This window comes from Artemia sp. Qi Xiang Cuo, chromosome 12 (genome assembly GCF_049724085.1).
Source record: "Artemia sp. Qi Xiang Cuo chromosome 12, ASM4972408v1, whole genome shotgun sequence".
Lineage (NCBI taxonomy): Eukaryota > Metazoa > Arthropoda > Branchiopoda > Anostraca > Artemiidae > Artemia > Artemia sp. Qi Xiang Cuo.
Window position 1 is genome coordinate 29,976,651 of NC_142805.1, and position 23,154 is coordinate 29,999,804.

At 37.5% G+C, this 23,154-nt stretch overlaps 1 protein-coding gene and 1 non-coding gene across 3 annotated transcripts in view; both read right to left on the reverse strand.

Annotated features, from left to right (window-relative positions):
* The window catches only part of IP3K1 (inositol-trisphosphate 3-kinase-like protein), a 79,731-nt gene that overhangs the window by 54,419 nt on the left and 2,158 nt on the right, over positions 1 to 23,154 (reverse strand). The window contains exons 1-2 of one of the 2 annotated variants that reach the window (XM_089097901.1): positions 14,311 to 14,357; positions 9,580 to 9,795 (exon numbers count right to left, since the gene is read on the reverse strand). In XM_089097901.1, the coding sequence (XP_088954027.1) occupies positions 9,580 to 9,795; positions 14,311 to 14,343 (249 nt within the window). In that variant the 5' untranslated portion in view covers positions 14,344 to 14,357. Of the gene's footprint in view, positions 1 to 9,579; positions 9,796 to 14,310; positions 14,358 to 23,154 lie in introns of those variants that run through there. The other variant, XM_089097900.1, reaches the window with a different exon arrangement.
* Positions 14,545 to 14,626, reverse strand: TRNAS-CGA (transfer RNA serine (anticodon CGA)). Its single transcript has one exon. It is a non-coding gene; the product is annotated as a tRNA-Ser (tRNA).

The window sequence follows — 23,154 nt, forward strand, 5'->3', positions numbered from 1 at the left end:
GTAACTTTCAAAACTGTCAAAGCCCCCCCCCCGTGGGCCCGCGGCTGGCTATGCTTTAAACTTACAAGTTATCCTGTAGTAGCCTTTTAGGCAACAGAACTTAAAGGAAAGCAAAATTATTGCACCCGAAAAAGAAAAACTTGTGACAATTGATTTCGAATATTTTGCTTGCTCTTAGTTTTGCAACGGCAAATGCGTGGGTTAATTCAATAGCCCATTGAGTTATGCTTTCATAGAAAGTTCTCTAGACAATAAAATCTCAACTTTGTAGCTTTAGAAGCAGAGACTTCAATCCGTCTTCAGAGATTTCCCCAGTTAAATCAAAATGCTCTCAGTCCGATAGCTTACTTTCCATTCAGATTGTCAAGAGAAAAAACCAATGCTATATTTTACAATATTGTTTTCTTTTTTTCACGAAAAAGTTTATTATGCTTTGGTTTGAGCAAAGCTTACTTTTGCTGCTCAATCAAAATGCTGACGATTTACAAATAGCAATTATCTCACATGGCAGACCCTTATATCAGACCGGAAAAGCTTAACGTTCAGCTAGGATATAACACTAGTTGCACATTTGCTAGGAAGGCTCCCCCCAAGGGGGTACTCACTGACGTCAGAATATTTACAAAGCTTTGTGCCTCTGACAATGCCTACATACTTTCGTTTTAAAAACTGTAAAATGAAGCGTTAATAATACACTGAAAGCTTAAAATCCGTCATTATTTTCAGTACACCTTTTCTCCAACTTGTTTGGTTTAGCATGGCATACCCTCACATTTAAATTGTTGCTGAGATGTTGTTATCAGGGTATTTGATCTTTCCAAAGTATAATGTTTAAGGACTACAAATCCTTAACAGTATAGAGTATAATTAGTAATTGTGCTTTATATTTTATGAATTTTTCCGCAAAATCAAAATAACGTCACCTAAACCACAAGATTTGTCTTAGATTTAACTTCTATGGATAGCGTAATTTCAGACTTTGCGTTGCTTGCTCAATAAACGCATTCCCATTGGACGTTGGGTCCAATGTTTTCTCGATTTGATCAAAATGTGTTTTCCCAGTTCAATCAAAATACTCCCAGTCCGATAGTTTGCTTTCCATTTAGATCGTCAAGACAAAAAACCAATGTTGTATTTTAGAATTTTCTTTTTCTATTAAAAAGTTTATTACGGTTTGGTTTGATCCAAGCTTACTTTTCCAGCTTAATCAAAATGCTGACGATCTGATTGCAAGTTTGCTGATGACAATGACACTTATCATATTTGCATACGAGAAGTTTGCTCCCAAATGAAAGTAAAACATTGCTCAATATTGACAAATTTTCTCTCTTGTATCTCTAATTGACAGAGAAGAATTATGAAAGTAGCCTTTGAATTATTCTTTTCTGTTATACTGGCTAACCACAAGTTTAAGTTTTTAATTGCGAAGACCAGGGATACACCACCAAGTAATTAACAACGCCACAAACCTTACTATTAAATTAATAATAACAATAACAGTATTTTACGAAGAAAAGATTTTACCAGAACAAACAAATGCTACAATTTTTATGTTTGTTTTCTTCTTTTTTTTTCTCCCGCGACTTTTTAAAAAAAAAAAATACAAAAAATTCATTAAAGCAGTCAATAGGGATACAGGGAGATCGAGACATACCTTATGAGCCAAACACTGAGCTATGCTTTAGTGTATTAGGATTTTATACCATAACCACTATCTTTACCAGGATTTGGCTTTTGTGGTAAAAAAGATAAAAGACAAACAAGGATTAAATTATATAAAAAGAATATAAGAACAGAAGCTATCTTAGCCATGTTGAAAAAAAAAACGGTTTACTTGTATTCTTGTTGGACCAGTTTGATGGTCCTATTTTCAATGATTCAGTTTAATCGCCACTTCTAGTCGAAGATGTTTCTCATAAAGGGATTATTTTCTTCCCCTAGTTTCCATGGTTTACTCACTTCCTAAGGTCTTTCCCGTTTTTTACTGGTTAGGTTTTCGCGCTAACCTATTGCCTTAATTGCCCGCACAAGAGACCTGTTGGCAATTAGAACCACATATTTTCAACTTCGTCTTTGCGATGGTAATTCGATAACCAAAGCGAAATAAATACCGGAGGGAGAGGGGAGGGCGAGTACCTTAGGTTAAAATCAAGGGGAAAAAAAGGTAAAAGGTATCATGAGCTGCTGCTGCGCAAAACGGATGTTTAAAAGAGTAGGTGAAGAACAAAACTACTGAGCCTTCACTGCTTTGACCAGTTCTAAATTACCAGCAAATAATTGCCATTTGTATTTTGGATCTGAAAAATGTGAGCCACAGCCCCCCCCCCCAATTTCAAAAATTGGAACCCATGCTCCTAGATGTAAAATCTGGAGGGAAACACAAACAAGTAAATTAAAATTCGAGCTTCACAACACATTTGTTTGAACCACAATCCCCCTCCCTCAAAAATCTCCCCTGATACCCCCCCCCCCCCACTTGAAGTAAATTCCCAAACAAGAAAGGATTTCTGTACAAAAATCCAGAAGGGTACGTGTCAGCACATCCAAAATTAAAACACATTCCATGAACAAAAACGGGTATTGAGTTGGCAGTAGGCCTAATGTTGGGCGATATTTCGATTTTTCGATATATCGATATTTCGGAACCGTTTTTGGCTCCGATACACTCTTGTTTTTGCCAAAGTTAAATAATGAAAATCGTAGTTAAAGAGTATTTTGCATCATTTTTTTATAAAAACTTCGAATAATACAACATTGAACAATGAAAAAACCAACTTCAATTATATGAAAGAATATCACGAAAACCCAGACATGAAACTACTTGGGCTCAAGAAAAAAACGCGGCTATATTTGGCTATTCAAAAACAGCAACATGTCAATGTTTTTCCCAGAGAGTCGGTTTCGCCGCTCGGTGATCAACTGACCGGCCCTGGAAAAAACTCTCTCAGAAGGGACACTGGTGGCGGACACAGACATAAATTTCATGGCAACCTCGTAGAGATATTTCTGAGAGCCCATGTTGCGAGAATTCCACCACTTGAGTGGATCCGCTTTTCTTGGAACTACAGATTTCCTGTTAAAAAGCTGCAGAGCCATGATAGACTCGGCTGCTGTCGAACCACGTCCTGATTTGACCACCAGAACTTCGTCATGTGAGCCCCACAAACTGTCATGAGCCTGTCGATGCTGTGTCGTTGGGTTTGTGACGGTACTTGTACCTGCTGCTACGGATTCAGCAGGCAGCAAGGCCAAATCCATCTCTCTTGCTATTTTGCCCTCAACCGAGACAAGATCGTCAGGGGAAATATACATTTTCTTGAAACGCGGATCAAGGTATGTGGCAATCGTCACGGGTGTGACCTGACCGAGGCTTATAAACCTAGCTTGCATTTTCTCGATCAAAGCCTTGCGGAGGTCCTCGGCGACATTTGAAAATCCACCACCATCTACCTGAACAAGGTGGCGTCTCAAAATCTTGGATAAAGGCAGGACTTTTGAGATGGAGGGATAGCTTTCAGAAGAGAGCTCGATTGTGACCTCGTCAAAAGGTGTAAGTACCGCGATCACGTTTGAAATAACATCCCACTCACTTTCAGTGAGTAGGAGATCTACTTTACCGAGAAGCACCAGCGAACTTGTTACTGGCTCTTTCAGGTCTTGTAGACTACGCAACATTCTGAGGAGCGAATTCCATCTGGTAGTCACATTAGGTTTCAGTTTTTTGGTATAAAAAGTGTCAATAGTGATCTGAACCTGGCGCAACTTGTCGGCAGCTACAACAATACGTCTGAAAAAGCTGACTATGTTCCTAGCTTTTTGGACAAGAGGTGACAAGTCAGCAGTATAATCAATAGCACCCCTCACAATCAAATTCGGAGTATGTGCTAAGCACGAAACATGTCTCCAGCCTTTACCTACAACAGATGCAGCATCCTTTACAGCCCGTACCACATTTGCTCCATCATCGGTAACTACAGCTACAACCTTTTCCTTAATCCCCCACTCAGTGGCAATTTTCAGAAGATGAGCTGTGATAGCATCAGCAGTATGCCTTTCTTCAATTTTGGCAGTAGTAAGCACGTTGCTGCAGAGGCAGCCTTTCTCATCAATGTAATGTACAGTGACAGCCATGAAACCCTCAATCGCCTGGGAGGTCCATATATCTGTGGTAAGGGAAACATGTCCTACTTTTTTTAGCGCCTCTGCAGTTTCAATTTCTCTACAGCATTGATTTCAGGGAGAAGATCTCTTGTCACTTTAGCTCGGGATGGCAAAGTATAATTGGGGTCAAGGCCCTGCACCAGATCAATAAACCCACGATTTGAAACAACAGAGAGGAGTTGCATATCTTTTGCAATGAATTTCACAACCAGTTTGTTCATTTTTACAGTTTTAGGGTGCTTTGCACTGTACTTAGTCTGTAACAACGAGTCAATTCTCGGCTGCTTTGCACTTGGTGCTCCTGAGTCAGTCTGGTCACTTCTATCACGGGTAACGTGGGTAGGGTCACTAGTTTGACTCAAAGGTCTGGTTGAGTTTTGGCTATGTGATGGGACAATTTGACTTGAATCATGTTCATCATCAGATGGACACGAATCAGAATCAGGGTTAACACTGGCACCCCCGGCCGATGTACTTCCTTTTATGCTTTGGTATTGTTTTTTGTGGTTTGTCTTGAGATGAGCATTAAGGTTGGTGGTATTTCCAGAGGTAGCAACACTTTTTTTTGCATATTTTGCATAGTGCAGACTTAGCCGATACTTTTGTAAAATATTCCCACAAAGGACTTGGCATTTTTCAAAAACTGGTAAAGACCTGGACCTGCAATATATTAAACATTCAGAGGCAAATAGAATTGAATGGAACTGATTTTGTTAAACGAAGTGGTAGTACCAACCAGCAAATAATGGACCAAATGTGGGGATTCGATTTGGCATATAGGGTTGGATTTTGCTATGTACTCTAGATCAATAAGCAAAAGAAAATGATGAAAAATTACAGTATATCATCAGCTAAATTTCTAAACTTCAATTATTTGGCAAAATATCATATTTTGCCAATCTGTTTTACAGAAATGTTATCTACTAGTCCAATAGCCATGTAGCAAGACAATACTCTGACATTAATGAGATTTCAAAGTCAAGACAGTGTTACCGCCTAGAGTCTAGGCTAGACGAGTTGTCGGAAACGCATCTGCCTAAAGAATAATCAAATCAACCGAGCACAACCTGGAGAGGCTGTGACACTATTTAATTACCAAAGGAAAAAATCATCAGACTCATTCTTCCTGACTGAGCATAGAAGCACCATAAAAACAGGAAACACAAACAGGCAACATTACAGAACCCTTTAGTGCACTTCTACATTTTTGAAAGACGCCCTCTGACTTACCCATTACATACTTCATACCAGCTTCATCACAGGGACCTATGCAACCTCGGACTGTTCGGACAAGAAACTAGTGCCGTGGTAATAGAAGTGTGAATCTAACCTTCAAACTATAATTTAAGCCTCCTGACCCTGTGTGGCAAAGGGAGGTTGTTAATTTCAGTTGAAGAGCTAAAATTATAATCTAAAAGCTTGATTAATACTTTTTATCACCAACTTACAAGCCTATACCAGTCTGAGGTTGCATGTTTAACTAGCAGAGTCTCCCTGTACCTGACTTAAACCTTGATTTTTATGAGGTGGGCTGAGAACTTCTACTTTTACACTTACCCAGCTGGGAATCAATAAAAGTATTTTAGGTTATGGGGCTATAAGCCCCATAACCATCATTGTCACATCATCATTGTCACAATGATGATTTTATTAATAAACAGGCCTTAAGGGTGAGTATACAGGGTTGCGAACTTTTTGGTCAATGAATATGTCCCTTGAGCATCCAAAAATGTGTTCTTTTCAGCCAAATTATGTCCATATTTTGTCAATAATATGTCCATAATATATCCATCTTGAAATCTCGAAAACTAGTTTTCTTACGACTTGTATACCTATTTCAAAGTGGTCAGTTAACATCGAATATAATGAAAACGAATAAGATTCATTTAATCATCCATAAAAAATGAACTAGTGTGAAAGCACAAAAGTCGTAAAAACATATAAACAGTAAAAAAATAATTTTCGGAGCTTGATGCTCATCTTCGTACGAGTGTTCTGCTTGTCAGGTATGGTCGGCATGATGGTCAGCATTTTCACTTCTTTTGGTAGCTTTTTGCCAATCAGAGTATTTCTTGCGCATGTCATAAGGCACAATCCAGAAGTCAAGCGACGTTGCGGAGTGCCAGGTAACCTGGGTGCCCTTCAATCAGGGGGGTGACATACCTCATAATTCAGTAATTGCTTCTGTTGCAAGTTGCATCTTGAGCCCTTAAAGGGGCCCCAAAGGTATTTAATTTTTTTAACCACACAAAGAAGTTATCAACAGTAGTTAAGTTACTGAAAAGGTGTTAAAAACATATCACTAATTTATAAATAAGTTATTCAAGAGTAATATATTCCAAAAAATAACAATCAAACCTCATTTATTGGGCAACACAAATATAAACTGTTTTCATAATGTTTCAAGTTTTCAAATTCCGCCAACAAAAGTAGCACTGATTTTTGAAATTTGTAATTTTGCTGTAAACAATTCTGGTAATATATTTGCATATTTGGCGGGTGGGGGTGGGTAAATTTCATGGTAACTTTGCAGTGGACCTTATAATCTACTAGAATGAAAGTGAAAACATCATTTGATACTTTTTATGCTCTTTCATAATTCATATAAAATACCTTCAGGGCCCCTTTAAGGGCTAAAGATGCAATTTGCAAAAGAAGCAATTATTGGATTATGAAAGAGCATAAAAAAGGCAATGATGTATTTGCTTTCATCTTAGCTAAATTGTTGTGCCACCTGCAAATTTACCACCAATACCAACTGCCTAAACTTATACATTGTGCCCAAGATTGGGGGCCTGTTTTAAATGTTTAGGATGAGTGTATTTTGATCAGGATAGCCTACTTGTCAAAGATTATGCATTAGCCAAGCACTTGGAGGTTTTACCCAATATAAACCCTCCACTATAGCCTAGTCTAGGTTAAGTTTTTATTAGTTTTATAAAAGTTTTCCAAAATCGTACTGGGAATTTCACATAAACCTAAGGGTGACTCATTCAAACAGGGTGCGTGACTACCTTTGTTCCAGCAACACTTTACTAGGCTATAACTCCACACAAAGTTTTCATAGGGCCTATAGCCTAATTTGTTATCAACCAGGTAGAATCATGACCCTTCTAGGAGACCCTTAATAAAATTCAACTTGTAAATATGACAAGAAAACTTGTAAACTGAGACTAATTGCACATTTTTGGAAGGTATTGTACTCCCAGCATAAAAATGTATTTACCAACATAGACATGTTATGATTTTTTGAAAATTGCGGTAAATTTTAAATAAAACTAGATAAAATCCCACATTCCTCTGTTAGTTAACAAAAGTTACAATCATTCCATTAAAAAACATACAAACTGAGGAATGATGAAGAATGACAATGTCATTGTTGTTTATTTCAACGTTTCTGGAGCATTCATTAGCTCCGTCTTATGAGTCATTGGATTTCATAGGTTATTCTTCTTCTTCTGGAAGATTTGGAAAACTTTTTTCTCTGTGGGACCTTTTCTGTTGGTCGTTCACGAGTAGATGGCGAGAAAAGCTGAAAATACTGGAAAATTCCGAAATATCGTTTTCGTCCGATATATCGATATCGAATATCGCCCAACACTAAGTAGGCATACTCTACCTGGTAATCACTCCTGCTACCGCGCTATAAAAGGCACAACTATGAGCCCAGTTTTTAATTCCCACCAAGTTTGATTGGGATCCCCTGTGTCTTCCCTAGAGAGGTCGAACTGATCATGTGCCGTTGCTTCTGATTTACGTTTGATTGAGATTATATAACCCAGTTTAGTATATTCCCTAAGGACGGGAAGGCGTCATAACATCGAACCGTCAAGAGCACGAACGTCAGGAGCAGTACAAAATCCGTCATAACATCGACAAAAAAAAACCGTCAGAACCTTGAACCATCATAACATCAAAAATTCTAAAATTTTAGTTTTTTGGGGTCTAGGAGGGAAAAGGTACCTAGGTTAGGTTATGTTACGTTTTTAATATTCGCTATGATTTACCCCCACCCCCTGATGTGCAAATATATAGCCAAAATTTGTTTCTAAACTATTATATACTTATTACTATTATAGCAATATAATAGTTCGCGGTTCGATGTTATGACGTTTCGTGCTTGCGACGGTTCGCCGAAATGGTAGCACCCTCCTAAAGACTAGTATTTAGGTTTACCTCAACAAAGAGTACAAACATTTAAAATAAAAGTTAACAAAAACACCACAGTTGTTACCGCTGAACACGCCATAGCTCTAATACATTCAGAAATATATTCTCTGTCACTTCCCATGCAGCCTCAAAAGTTTAAACAACAATTACTCGTAATTTTGTTTGTTGCAGAAAATTGGTTTCGCGAAAGGGTGCAAACAAAGGCGGATCTAGAGAACAATCTTAGGGGGGGGGCAATGTGACAAGGGTGCCAATAATTGTTCAAATTGACAAGTTTATTTAACAGAAAGAGTGAAAAACAGAAAAAAAAACACGGAATGGGGGCACCAGGAAAAATCTCGGAGGACCCGTGCCCCCCCCCAACCCGCCTGGATCCACAGTGGGTGCAAATACAAGGTGCACGATCGTATTACAGAGATGTTAACCTACACAAAGATAAAATCCTTCAAAGATCAGATATTGAACGAAAATAACAGTCACGTATATGAACTAGTTTCAAAATAACTGTTAGTAAAAGCACTTAAGAAATTAAAATTGCAGCATTGGCAAGAAGCCCAATTTGACCTTCCCTTAGCTAATATTTACGCAGGGGCGTCCCGAGACTCATTTTATTGGGGGAGGTGGGGGGGGGCGATCTTCGTAAATTTTACCGAATCGCTACGTGATTTATGCCGAATTTTCTGCAGAAATCAAGAATCTTGCTAAATTTTTGGCAATTTTGCCAAATTTCTGCCGAAATTTTACCTTCGGCAAAAATTTTACCGAATACCAAAACCGTTGGAGGGGCGACGCACCCCTCCCCGCCTCCCCTCGGGACGCCCCTGTATATACGCACTGGTCTTTTGTCAAAATCGAAACAAAAACAAAACAAGTTCATTTTGCCCAGACAAGACAGAATCATTGTTCTTGCTATTTGACGATTTGCACGCAGCTCTTCAGCTCAACTATAATGATAAGGCAACCAAAAAGAATTAGTTACTGATAAGAGAGGAAACTTTGAAGCTTTAGCACAGTAGAAACTACCGGTACCAGTGACGGTGCAGTGTTACCCTGCAGAATCAGCAAAAAAAACTTAAATTAATTATGTACATTTCAAGGTTAAATTAAAGGTAAGAGTTTACATTGATTTAGTCTGAACTTAATTAACTTTATTATTCTGCTGGGTAAAACTAGATGGCGTTGGAAATCATTTCCCAACAAGTCGAGTTTCCTCTCTTATAAGTTTTCCATATTCATAGACCAACTCACGAGAGCAAGGATGTGAAGCATTGGTAATTTATCGCAAGAATCTCCAAGGATTTGAACATCAGATTCATATTTGTCTTCAGATCGCGAATGGCGACGTCGCGGCGTCGAAATCGTCTCGCCTTTTAAACATCGCGTCACAGCCGTCCGTCGCCACCTTTTCACAAAACTTTCACTGCGTGAGACTGGTTTTGAGCCATTTAATTCTCGCTGAGGATCCTAAAAAATGACATTCAGCAAAAAAGGCTATTACCAAATGAACACAAATTTATTGCAAGGATCATAACAAATTTCTTAAAACAACATAAACAAACAAATTATTTGGCAAAAACAAAAAATTACGGGGAAAACAGTAAACGTCACAAGATTTTTTGAAATATTACACAAAATGCCATAAGGCGACATAAACAATCATCAAAATTTATTTTTTATTTATCACAAGATTCACTTATTTGAGGCAAAATTCATCGCAACGTTCATGCGACATGAATAGTGGTCAAAATTTAAATTCGTTTCAACCATCATCAAACAGTTCGTGGTAACGAACTGTAAGTAAGGAGCACAGTTCATATAATTATCCAGTAAGCTTATCGCAGACCATTTCTGGTCTTCGTTCTCGGTGCGAACAAAAAGCTCCTCTCACTTCTTTCTGCATTAGCGGGTTAGTCTGTTTCCGATTGTTTCCAACAAAGTGCATTATTCGTAATAGCGGGTTTCCACTTGTTTCCGATTAGACCACAGTCTGACTTGTCTACCCGTGAAAAGATCTGATGCCGCCTATGTTTCTATCTGCAAAAACGTTCTCTGGAGCACTCGCACCTTGGTCCGGGTTTTTATAATGGGTGAGATAGGGAAAGATCATACTGGATAATTATATAAACTGTGGTAAGGAGCGACCCGGCTCAATAGTAACCGAAACTCTAAAAAAACGAATTTTGATACCAATAGATACATCAAAAGAATCAGATTTTAATGCTGATTTCAAATAAATAAATTTCATCAAGTTTAGTTCCACACATCAAAATTTACGCGTCTGAGAAAATTTGCCTTATTTTCGAAAAAATGGGAAACGCCCCCTAAAAATAACAGAACCTTAATGAAAATCACACCATCAGATTCAGCGTACCAGAGAACACTACTATAGAGTTTCCAAGCTCCTATCTGCAAAAATGTGAAATTTTCTATTTTTTGCCAGAAGGAAGATCACGGATGCGTGTTTGTTTTTTTTTTCCCAGGGGTGATCGTATCGACCCAGTGGTCCTAGAATATCGTGGAAGGGCTCATTCGAACAGAAATTAAAAGTTCTAATACCCTTTTTAAGTGACCAAAAAATGGAGTGAAACTAGGCTCCCTCCCACGCTCATTTTTTTCCCAGTCACCCGATCAAAATTTTGAGACAGCAATTTTGTTCAGCATGGTCGAAAATATAATAACTATGTCTTTTAGGATGACTTAATCCCCCAAAGTCCCCGGTGGGAAGGGCTGACAGTTACGAACTTTTCCCAATGTTTACGCTGGGCTGTCCCCTCCTCAACGATTCGCTCTTTACGCTAAAGTTAGACTCTAGCTCACAACTCTATTTTTTAAAACAATAAAAATTTTAGCGTAAAGAGCGAGGCGTTGAGGTGGGGACAGCCCCTTTCATATACGGAATAATTTCAGTTCGTTTTAATGTCGCTCCTTACTTTCAGTTAAAAAAAACTTGTTTTTTTTTTATTTAATTATTCATAGACTCGTTATTAAACTCGAATGAAGCCAGAATTGGTACTTCAACCAATAAGCTTGCACGTACATATCCTGGGGATCTTTCCATTTCATGATTTTTTTTTCTTCTTAAAATTAGCTCTTGAACTCCATTTTGGCCTCACCAGGCCGCAAGGGACATATCAGCCTCAGCTTTAAAACCATACACTGCTTTAATACAATGTCGTTTTCACAATAGCTCGCAAAACGCTCCGCCACTGTGATTTTCAAGTGGTTAGGTGAAATTCAGCTAGGCTTGCATGTAGGGAGCGGCGGGAGGAAAGAAGGGGTCAATAGGCACAACCTTTTCCTTTAAAATTTCCAGATTTTAAAGTTTGTCTCATATTGCCCTAATTTTCAACTATTCTGCCAGCCCTTTCTTGGATAGAACTAATGAACAGTGGAATTTGTTTGTAGGAGTACAAACAATTTCACCGTGTGTGATCGAAACTTAAAAACGTACGTGATCGAAACTTTGAGAACGATCTAGTAGAGTTTAGCAATGTATTGCTATAGTCAATGAAGCTAAAGTTGGCGAAACGATCGTAAGTCAAAAACCAGTACCGAATTTTATTATATTGAAATAATAAAGGATATGGCCTTAGGTCGAGCACCCAGTTTAAAAGAATCGATCTGGTATGTATAGTAGCCCTATCAACGCTGTCCCTGTAGCCATTAGCGCCCATAAGTTGAATTTTAGGGGGGGGGGGGGCTTAGCTGGTCTAATCCGCACTTCCAATGCTGTATAATAGAAAACATAAAACAAAAATATAAAATACAAGGCAGCATCATCCAGCCAGGGGCGGGGGGCGGGAGCCCCCCTCTGCCCCCCCCCCTTCAAATGGGGGTTATGCCTGTAACCATGGAGGTACTATTTGTTCGATTTGTTTTCTTTCTTTTTTTAGGGTGGGGGGGGGGGGGGTCTGACACTACCCTCCCTACATTTTTGATAGCAAACAGGCTACAAAAAGATTTTTCCAAAATTAAGCCTTAAAACCCTGGCTACAATTTTTTAGCAGACCACATCATTACATAAACTAAGGAGACAAATGGCTAGAGCTAGGATTTTCAAGTGCCCCTGTCAAACTGTACATTTTGAAAAGATTTTTAAATAGCCCAACAGCCATAGAATCTTGGTTCAATGTCCATTTTCAACTTGAAACGGCCTTTACGATGCCGATGGAAAAATTGAATTACAGATAAATCTTTATGTGTAAAAAATGCGTATATTTTAATCAATCATTGAGGAAATACAAATGACCTTTATTTTAACAAATGACTAAACAGAACTTTCTTGGCTGCCCCAAACAGAAAAAACCTCTGTTAACTAGGCTCGCCTTAGATACATTTTGTTAGTTCTTTTTTATATCTTTCTCTCATATTTTACAAAAAATATATTTAGCCTACAATATTAAATATTGTAATCTCATGTATTTACAAAAAAAACTTAAAAGGCCACTAGCCAGTTATAATTATATTCATAGCTTAGTTATGCATAAAAATTTGTCTATAATCATTTTTGTTACATTTTTACAATCCAGACGAACATTCCAGGGGGGGGGGGGGGTCCAAACCCCCAAAAGCCCCCGGGATACGGCCTTGCCTACAAGTATAAACTCAACAGAAATATTATAGGCTAGGCAAGAAGGCGGGTTGTGTATGGGAGCATTGGGAGGGGACTTCTTCAAATCCTACCGTCAGGCACGTATAATTACTTTTTTTGGCAGGAGGGAGGGGGTTAAGGCATACTTTGTGTGGGCCCAAAGTCGAAAAAACGGCCTTAATAAAATACAGGGGTAAATGTCAAGAAATATAGCTCTCCAGAAGAAGACATGCTAGGATAAAAACGAGAGAAATTTTTAGATTGCTAATTTTATGTTCATTTTCATTGGTTTGCTCGTGTTTTTGACAATTAATCCCCAGTCCTCCTTTAAGGGTCTCATATAGCCTTATGCTATGTAGAAAAAACTAACATAATAATTGATGAAAACTGATTCAAAACAGATGAAAAAGGGGGGACAAGGAAAAATTATTCACTGATACTTGCTGCATATTATAAAGTAAGAATTCCATCATTTTTGTGTTAGTTTTTTGTTTGTATAGCCTAGGGCTATATGACACCCTTAGAAGAGCACTGGGGATGCATTGTCAAACACGCGAACAAAACTGTAAAATTGAGCATAAAATTAGCAACCTAAAAATGTCTTTCGGTACTGGTGCATTATGCGGGCCCACCGCTATAAACTGTATCAAGGAAACCAGTCACGAAACCCGTTAAACGGGTTATTTACAAATTTACCGCTATAGATAAATGATTGCAAAGCCGTGGTTTCTCAATGAATTAAATATTTAAACGAGTGTTTTTTGGGGTTTAGGGGGGAAATGTACCTAGGTTAGGTTACGTATTTAATATATGCTATGCTTTATCCCCCACCCCACCCCCCTAAAGTGCAAATATATATCCCAAAATTTTTTCTAAACAATTATATATTAATCGTATTTTATTTTATTTCATTAGCATTAACCAAACTTGCCTTCTTCGCGGTGTCCGCATAATGCATCAGTACCTGTCTCTCTTTTTATTCTAGGATGTCTCCGTCTGAAGAGCCGCTATTCTTGACCTTTACCAATATAGGAAATCAGGAAGAATAAAAAACCTTGAGATTTTTTTCGGGGGGGGGGGGGGGCAGAGGCATTTCCTTATGTACTTGTCTACAAATAGTGGTTGTTCTTATGAAACGCAGCGATTGATAGATTCAGACGGTCGTTTGCTTCAAAGAAGGCTTGACTTAACGTTAACACTAATCCTTAATCCCTCCAATGCGATAATCTTAAAAGACGGTAAATTTAGAGTTTTTTCTATTAGCCTACTTAGATGGAGGTGAACACATCGGTCGATGCATCTTTTCTGATCTTTCCAAAATCGCTTCCTTCACGAATTTTATTTTGAACCCTTAAAGTGACTACCAGAGTCCTAAACTACCTACTAACTTCCTCGTTTTTTGTCAGCTTCATGAAGGACATCCAAATATCCGAGAGACCAGAACAGTTGTAAATCACCATAACGACTGATTCTATAAAAGCTTAAATGCGAAACCTGGACATGTATGTTTGAACAAGTGACGTCAATTGGAACAAAATAAGTGTTTTGAAATAGTAAACATGCATCTGTACAGCATATGTAAAAAAGCTGTGCATCTGACGGTTCTTGCTAGTCAAAAAATTCGCAGTCGGCAGGATTCGAACCTACGCGGGAATACCCCATTGGATTTCGAGTCCAACGCCTTAACCACTCGGCCACGACTGCTTATACATGTAAATAGAATAAGTAAATGATCTTCAATTAAAATGTATTGAAATATCTAGGTTATTTTAATTATTTCACATATAATGGAATCAAACTCAATGAATTCAACTCTTAAGTAATCTAATTCATTAGACAGAACTTATCGTGTCCAGGCCCCGTCACAAGGGGCGAGAATGATATTTAATCAACATCTGATGGAGGTCAATATTATTATTGATTCTCCAGGCCAGTCCCGCGACAAACAGAGCTATCTCCAATTAATTACAATAATTTATTGCATAAGCGGCATTATTGTGCTCTACTAAAAGCGGTTGGAACATCAAACTTAATTTCATCAAAAAAAAGAAAAAAAATGAAAAAATCTTGTAAACCCATAGAACCTTTGAAGCTAATCAAAAATATTGTAACTTATACTGACACATAAATACAACAAGAATTTTCTATCTGTAAAAGGGAAAACCTGAAGCATATAGAGCTGTGAAGCACAATAAGCAAATTAATTGCAACAGGTTTCAAAAAGTGCTTTTGAGCACAAATCAATCATTGCAATTGCCTATTGAACGCCAAAAAATATAAAAATCAAGCATTAAAAGGTTATTGAATGCAGGTAGATAATTTTAAAACATAAAAATATAGTACGTTCATAACAGGTGGGACACATCACAATTGGTATAAAGAAAAATAATAAAAAAAAAGACTTTGGGTAGGTTGCCAGTTCCATTTCTCGTCAATAGAAAGCTGTTATGACACAAAGCAAAACATCGTCTACCATTTTAATAAGACATAAAAATAAATGTTTCTTCAATATCACAGCCATGGGCGTAGGCAGCATCTTGTGTAGAGGGGGGCAGCCGCTTCTGTGATGGAGGGGAGAGGGGTCTTACTAATACTTCCCGAGGTCCTGAATATAGGTCTTTAGAAACAAGTCTATATTCTATATTTCGCTAAAAATCGGCCTTTAACATTTTCCATGTTCTACTTTTCCTGCAACAGTATAATATAATAGACCCACTATCCAACTTCCAATTTCCAGAAAACACAAACACCACAAAAGCGATTTGACACATATCACATTATGGTTAGATAACAGCTTCTTCTAAGAATTCAATTCAAAAGTTTACAGTTGGGCAAAATTAAATATCAAAACTGGTATAGGGGAGACTGGCTCACGCTAAGCCAAGGCAAACAGTTTCAGTATAAGAACCCATGGGGCTTTTGGTTGATTGCAAAAGCTCTGACAGATTGTAGTTTATGTTGTCATAGTGTCTGATCTTAATTAATACTTCCACCAAAAATACCGCATTGGATTAGGTTTTATGGTGATTGACTTTAGAATTTTGTTCAATTTTGTCTGAAAGCCTACGCCTAATTACGAATACTTGAAAACTCGCATTGTAAACTCACATTGTATTCTCTTATTATTTGCCCGTTTTTGGCAGCTTCCGAGACGTGCCATCTTCACCTGTTTGCTGTTAGTATTTTTTCATCCTGCGGGATAGCGAACTCCCATGTTCGGCCACAATACCTGGGGTAAATTCCGCATGCCGTACCAAGGTGTCCAAAAGTGGGCTATACTTGTAAAGGCTGTGTAAACAGCATATTTAAAGGTTGAAAGCAAGCTAAAAACCCAAAACTGTGTTAATTCTGGCGTTGTTTAATCCTGTCAGAACAGTAGGCGAACTGAAGTTCCATTTTTTTTCCTGTTAAATTTCATTCAAGATAAAATGCTTAAAAGTAAAACAGAAGAGAAAAGAAAGAAAGGTGGCTTTGATCCAGAAGAAAATAAAACAGCAATTTTTTCTGTCTTATTCTACAAGACGTCAGTTGGATTCTCTAGAAGTGCCATGGCTGTCCCTAGAGGAACGCTGCAAGACTACATAGAAAAAAGTTGAGAAGCTGTATCAACTGAAAAGCCCGCCTGCTGTGAAATAGAAGAAGAAGAAACGATAGCTGATATGCTTTCGACTGTATTCCCATAGAAGCGTGTAAATTTGCATACACTTATGCCATTATTAAGAGTATAAAAGTACCGGATAACGGAACTGCAAAGGCAGTGGAGGAATTACAGGTAAAGATTGGTACCATGGTTTTATGGATTGCCTTAAAACTCTATCAGTAAAAACGCCAGAAAGTACAAGCCTATGACGGACAACTGCTTTCAACCGTCACAGTGTAGGAGCTTTCTTTAACACCAAGATTAGCGGAGCGGTTTATTTTTGGTGTTGATAAGTCAATGTATAATTAGAAATTAAAACTCTTTAGTTTTTTTTTAAACCTTAATGAAATTCATTTTGTAATTTTTTATTCTGACCATATTCTTTCTTAAATTTATAGCCAAAAAACAAGCTTTAATGTTCCCTTGGTCACTTTTCTTTTTCTTTTATCCGGTGGCCAAACATAAGCCAGAGACGGCCGAACCAGTGCCGGGGTGGCCCAGGTTTGGCTCTCTTGACCACTTGGATAGAGAGGCATCCAAGTGGAAAAACGGCGGAGTATTTCTAATTGTCTTTTTCAAGGATGGTATTGAATGGGGTACCTTTGCTTTGGCATACTCAGCAACTTCTTATTGCTTGAATCAACTCATAGAGAAGTAAACAAGTCAAAATCTGCCGATCGTGGGCCAGTCTCTTATCTATATATCGGACCGAAAATCAATATTGAAGATCGAAACGTAAATGTTGATATCGCAAACGATATTTGGAAATTTCTGTTCGTTTCCGGCTTTTTTAACCATCTACCAGGTAACATCCAACAAAAAATTCCAACATACGAAAAGTTCTCGTTAATGTCTAGCGTAAATTTGAAGTTCTGGGGGGGGGGGGCAGCTGCCCTCCCCTGCGGTCCCCCCTTCCCTACGCCCATGATCACAGCTATCTTGTAAGAACATTATCCCCATCCGTTGAACTTTTCAGAGGGCTATTTGGCCAACTCCATACAAAAAAAAGTGGAGCCAGTTCAAAAATAAATTTTACTGCTGGTTTTATTTTAGTGCAAAATTATTTGTAGGAACAATGGCAGGTTTCATGGCATAGGCAATGTTCGAGTGAGGGCAAATGGAGGCCTTTTAAAATAAACAATGAAAAATGCTGAAAGTAGACTTGGTCAGACTGACTCTATGACTTTGATATCATACAACTGGAAAGTGCTGGCTTGAAAGTTATAGGCGAACTGGCCAAAAGCAGACTTTTTTAATTCTCTTGTTTCACCTAGATTTGAATGCAAGTAAAATTTCAAAGCTACGAAGATTTTATCACTGTTGGACATCTTAGACTTGAAGTACTTCAATCAGTCTAGCTTAGGATCAATTACATGCAAAAGCAATACGACAAGTCAAACATAGGCAGATCTAGAGCAAAGGGAGGGGCAATGTGACAAGGGCGCAAATAATTGATCAAATTGACAAGTTTATTTAAAGAAGGGTGAAAAAGAGAAAACAAATGAGGGTGTAATTTTACGCGATAAAAGCCGACATTCGTTCTTTTCACGATGGTCACACTTAACTACGTTTTGTGGTTAGTCTTGACAGTGTTTCAAAACTGTGCAAAAAAAAAAAAAAAAAAAAAAAATCAGTGACAAATAAAAGATTCAAGCTACAGAATATCTTATTGAAAAGAAAACCAGAAAAAATGAGCACTGACGATTTTTATAAAAATATTAGAAGATATCCAATAACTTTATTTTTATAGACCAAAAAAAGAAGACAAGAATAGACAGACACCAATAATGAAAGCTAGGGAGAAATTGCCCGAAGAGGTGAGACTGGGAGGGAAGACTGATAGGCTAGCTCGTAAGCTATGTCTTTCTGTTTTTAAAATAATTCTAAAAAACTTATTCCACAAAAGAAGGTTTTCCAGGGAAATTAAAAACAACCATAAATAAATAAAACCCAAAACAGACAGAAACTACGATAAATAAACAAGTCGAACTCAAAAGTAAAAGTAACTACCACAAAGAGGAATAGGACTAACACCCCCTGTATCATTCGAACTTTGCGTTTTTGCTCCTCGTAACACAAAAAAAAAAAAAAAAAAAAAAAAAAAAATAAAGATTATTGAAAATAATAAATGAATGTGGATTGGCAGTCAGAGGCGGATCTAGAGCAAAATCTTGGGAGAGGGGCAAATATGACAAAATCTTGGAGGGAGGGTCCCCCCGGTCCCCTGGATCCGCCAGTGTTGACAGTTTAGTATATACTGATTCCTGAAAGTCTCGAAATTTTAGGATTTATTACTTTAATAAAAGAGGAAACGTTTAAATTTGTTTTCACTAAAGTGCGAATTATGTTCTGGTTTTTAGAAGGCATAGGGACGTTAGCCATACTCCTCTTTGTGGTAGTTTCTGCTTGCTTTCTAAATTTGATTTTTTTTTTTTTTTGCTGCCTGTTCATTTTGGTAAAATTCTAGATTAGGGATTTTTTGACTATCTAGGAAAGTATTTGGGTACTTATGTAGTATACCGTCAACACTTAAGTGCTTCATTTAAGTAGAACCAGTTTCCTTTGATAGTTTCTTTCAGCTTAGCGTGAGACAACACAAAGACAAGCGACAGAACATATAGGAAATATATAATTTATTTATTTATTAATACCAAGATACGGTAAGCTTTAACAAGCTTGTCGCACAAAACAATTATAAAAAAGTCTATAACAATGTCAATGACATAACAAAGACATACAGTAACTGAAAAACATTGGAAAAACAAAATTACTGAAACATACAATAACATACCAACTTAACAGATACATATTTATTAATAATTGAAACCTACGAAAAAGTAAGCTTACAAAATAACTGTCACACTGTCATAAATCAGGTAATACAAAAGTAAAAATAATCTCAAAATGGATTGTGATAGGACCTAGTATACAAATCTGTAGAGGCTAAACTACTTTTGAAAGACTGGACCGTGGTACTTGCAACTATTTCTGATGGAAGTGAATTCCAAGTCTTCCACACTCGGCTAGACAAAGAGTTTTGGCCTAATCTTTTCTGTGAACAGGGTGGGTAAATTTTGTGTTGGTGTTGATGGGTACTATTGTATTCTGTAAAAGTGAAAAAGTGAGTTGGGGTGTTATTATCAATGTTCCTAAAAATTTGATATGTATTTATTACGTCAGTTCTATTACGTCTGAACTGGAGAGAAGGCAACTGTATTCTTTGCATTCTCTGGTGGTAAGGTAGATGACTCAGGTATGAGTTTGGTGGCCCTACGTTGCACTCTCTCAACCCTCTCTCTATCTCTCTTATTAAGGGGATACCATACTGATGAGCAATACTCAAGTACTGGACGTACAGTGGATACATAAAGTGAAATCAGTGAATGAAGATTAAACTTAGAAAAAGTACGCCTTAGACGTAATAATTGGTAATTAGCCGTATGGGTGATGTCTGATAAATGTTTATTAAATTTGAGACTTGAATCAAAACAAATCCCAAGGTCACGAACATATTCTACACTTGCAATTAATTTACCAACAACAAAGTAATGGTAATGCTGAGGGAGTCTACGCAAATAGTGCATAGCATTGCACTTGGTTTCATTAATGAACATAGAGTTTGCAGTACACCACTGGCCAAGAGCAACCAAATCCTCTTGAAGTAAAGAAATCTCTTGTTCACTCATGACTGGCCTGTAGATTTTTACATCATCTGTAATGAAATATATAATTTGGGCTATATTTTTGCACATTAGGGGGGCGGGTGGGGTAAAGTATTTGGATAGTGTGAAGTTGAAAACAATTCCTACTTCATAATATGTAAAATAATTGCACCTAACACATTTTGCATGCAGACCCCCCCCTCATGCGCAAATATATAGCCCAAATTTGTTTCTAAAGTATTATATTCTCATCATATTTTGTGATATTTCATTAGGATTGAGCCACAGGTACTACTTAAATGAAGCACTAGAGTGTTGGCAGTATAATACAAAAGTACCAGTATTTGATTTAGGTGAATGAAACTCAGGAATGCATCCAGAACCTTAATGATCTCCAGGGAAGATATTTTGAAATAGCTTCCTCTACTTTTTCTTGCTCCAGAGAGTGCTGACCTTTAAGAATCTTTGTATTGAAAACTGCAATCTTGCCAAATAGACCTTCTGCTTAAATGAGGCCTAAAGAAATTGTTTTGAGCCTCACTCCTTTGCTCAAGCCTATTTTACAAGGTATTATAAAACTGTAAATCTGTTTCTTAAATGTGAGAAAAAATTATTGATATGGTTCAAAATCCTATTGAAACAACAGGAATTGTATTTTCAAAAACTAAAGATAGTGAAGAAGAGATTGCAAACTTAAATGAAGGTACAAGTTTTTTTTCAGAATTAAGATAGGTCATATATGCCTATATACCTGTCATATATGCTATTAGTAACTCACTTTGGCACCAACCCACCTGAGGCCAACACAGCTACACATACTCCTCCTCTATTCTAATCTATTCAAAACCTCCCTCTATACACCCTCTAAGAAAGTACCCATTTCCCTTAAATTTTTTCATTACAACATCCTCCAACACCATTTAAAAATGACTTGCTTTTTACCCTCTGACTCTAGTACTTTTTTCCCCTCCTCCCGTATATGATGCATAGCTCAAGGTGGAACCAATTTTGATCACCGATACAATAGTTCTAAAGGAACTCATGTCCCTTAAAACTAACAAATCTGCTGGTCCTGACTGCATACATCCTCTTACCATATCTTTCATGAATGTTGAATGGTCTTGTCTCAACCAATTTCCTTGCTATTCAACTTATCATTGAATTTTTTCAGACTACCACTGAATTAGAAAACTGCCTATTTAATTCCAATCCTTTAAACATTTTTGCCTCTCAATTACTTGGACCATCTGTCTTGGTTTTTTTCCTACAATTAGCCATGTCTTGAAGCCTACTGCAAAATACTTGATTTTAAATTCAAAAGGACCTTGCTAAAAATTATCAACCTATAAGCATGACATCAGCAACTGTTATGGCTCTTGAAAGAATAGTCAATTCTGCAATTATTTGACATCTTGAAGGAAATAATCTTTTGCACAGCTCACAGCATGGATTTCATTCTAGAAAATCTGTTGATATCAATCCCCTTCAATTGTATGACTACATCACTAAGTTATTTGATTCTGGGGTGCCTGCTGATAAAATTCTGCTTGACTTTTCTAGAACTTTGGGCAAAGTTTGTCACAAGCAACTTGCAATCAAGCTACAATCAGTCAACCTTGAAGAGAAATCACTGCTCTAGATACTAGATTTTCTTCACCAGCACCCTGAGTGCATTCAGATATTTGATGGCTCTGGTAACCATATTATTTCTTCTTCTAAGCAGGTTTTGAGGGAAGTTCCTCAGGGAAGTGCTCTGGATCCTACATTATTTAATATCTTTACCAATGATGCTCCTTCTACTATCGGCAGTAAATTAATGCTGGTGACTCAAAGCTTCTTGGACCAGCATTGTCCTGTGAAGATAAGGCTCTCCTACAAAATAATCTTGGACTGCTTTGTCAATGGGCTGAGGATTGGCTCCTTGAATTCAATGTTGCAAAGTGCCATGTTATTCACTTCAGCCAAACGAGTCCTTTGTTGCTCTTATTTTCTATCAGGCCACCTAATCTTGTCTGTAAATGATGAGCAAGGTCTTGAAGTCACCATTGATAGTGAACTGAAATTCATTACCCATGCCAAGAATTGTGCTGCCGGTGCTAATTAAACTCTGAGGCTGATAAAGTGTGCCCTTTCCACTTGTTCACCAAAAGTCATTAGTCTTCTATATAAGGGATTAGTCCAACTCAAGCTTGGAGTTGGAATGTCTCTGGCCTCTCTGTATTTGAAAAAAGATATAAGTCTTGGAAGAGATGCAGAGACATCCCACCAAAGTGATATCTGCCATGAAGGAGCTTTCTTCCCCTACTCTCAACACTTGTATATGGGAGAAATAGAAGGGATCCAATTCCAACCTACAAGTTAGTGAAAGAAAATCCTCTCCCAGCATTATTTGTAAATGCTGGACCTAATTCAAGAACCAGTCATCAATGGCAAAAACTGGTTAAGCAGTCTACCTAACCAGTGTCCATATCAATTCTTTTCCTCAAGAATGGTCAACAGTTAGAACAAACTCTCTGAAGACACAGTTACTGCTGAATCTGTTGACATTTACAAATGAAGACTTGATGCTGAGTGGTCCTTGAGTGAGTACAAACTCAACTGGGAAGCTACTGATCATGCAACTGCACCTGGTAACTAAATAACTTAGAAAACAACTTCAATCATCAACTCTTAAACTTCACAAGGAGAAAACCTTAGATTGCTCCAAGCTGCAATTTAAGGTAGATGGTTGGATGACAAGGTATTTTGAAGTACCTGCCTCCACTCCTTCTAGAGGGTCCTGACCTTTAAAATATGTGTGTTTAAAAAATAAAAACTTGTAAAATAGATCTTCTGCTTCAATGAACTACAAAATTGTTTTCAGCTTCACAACATTGCTCAATCTAAATTTATAAGGTTTTAAAGATATGCAAATGCATTTCCTAAATTCT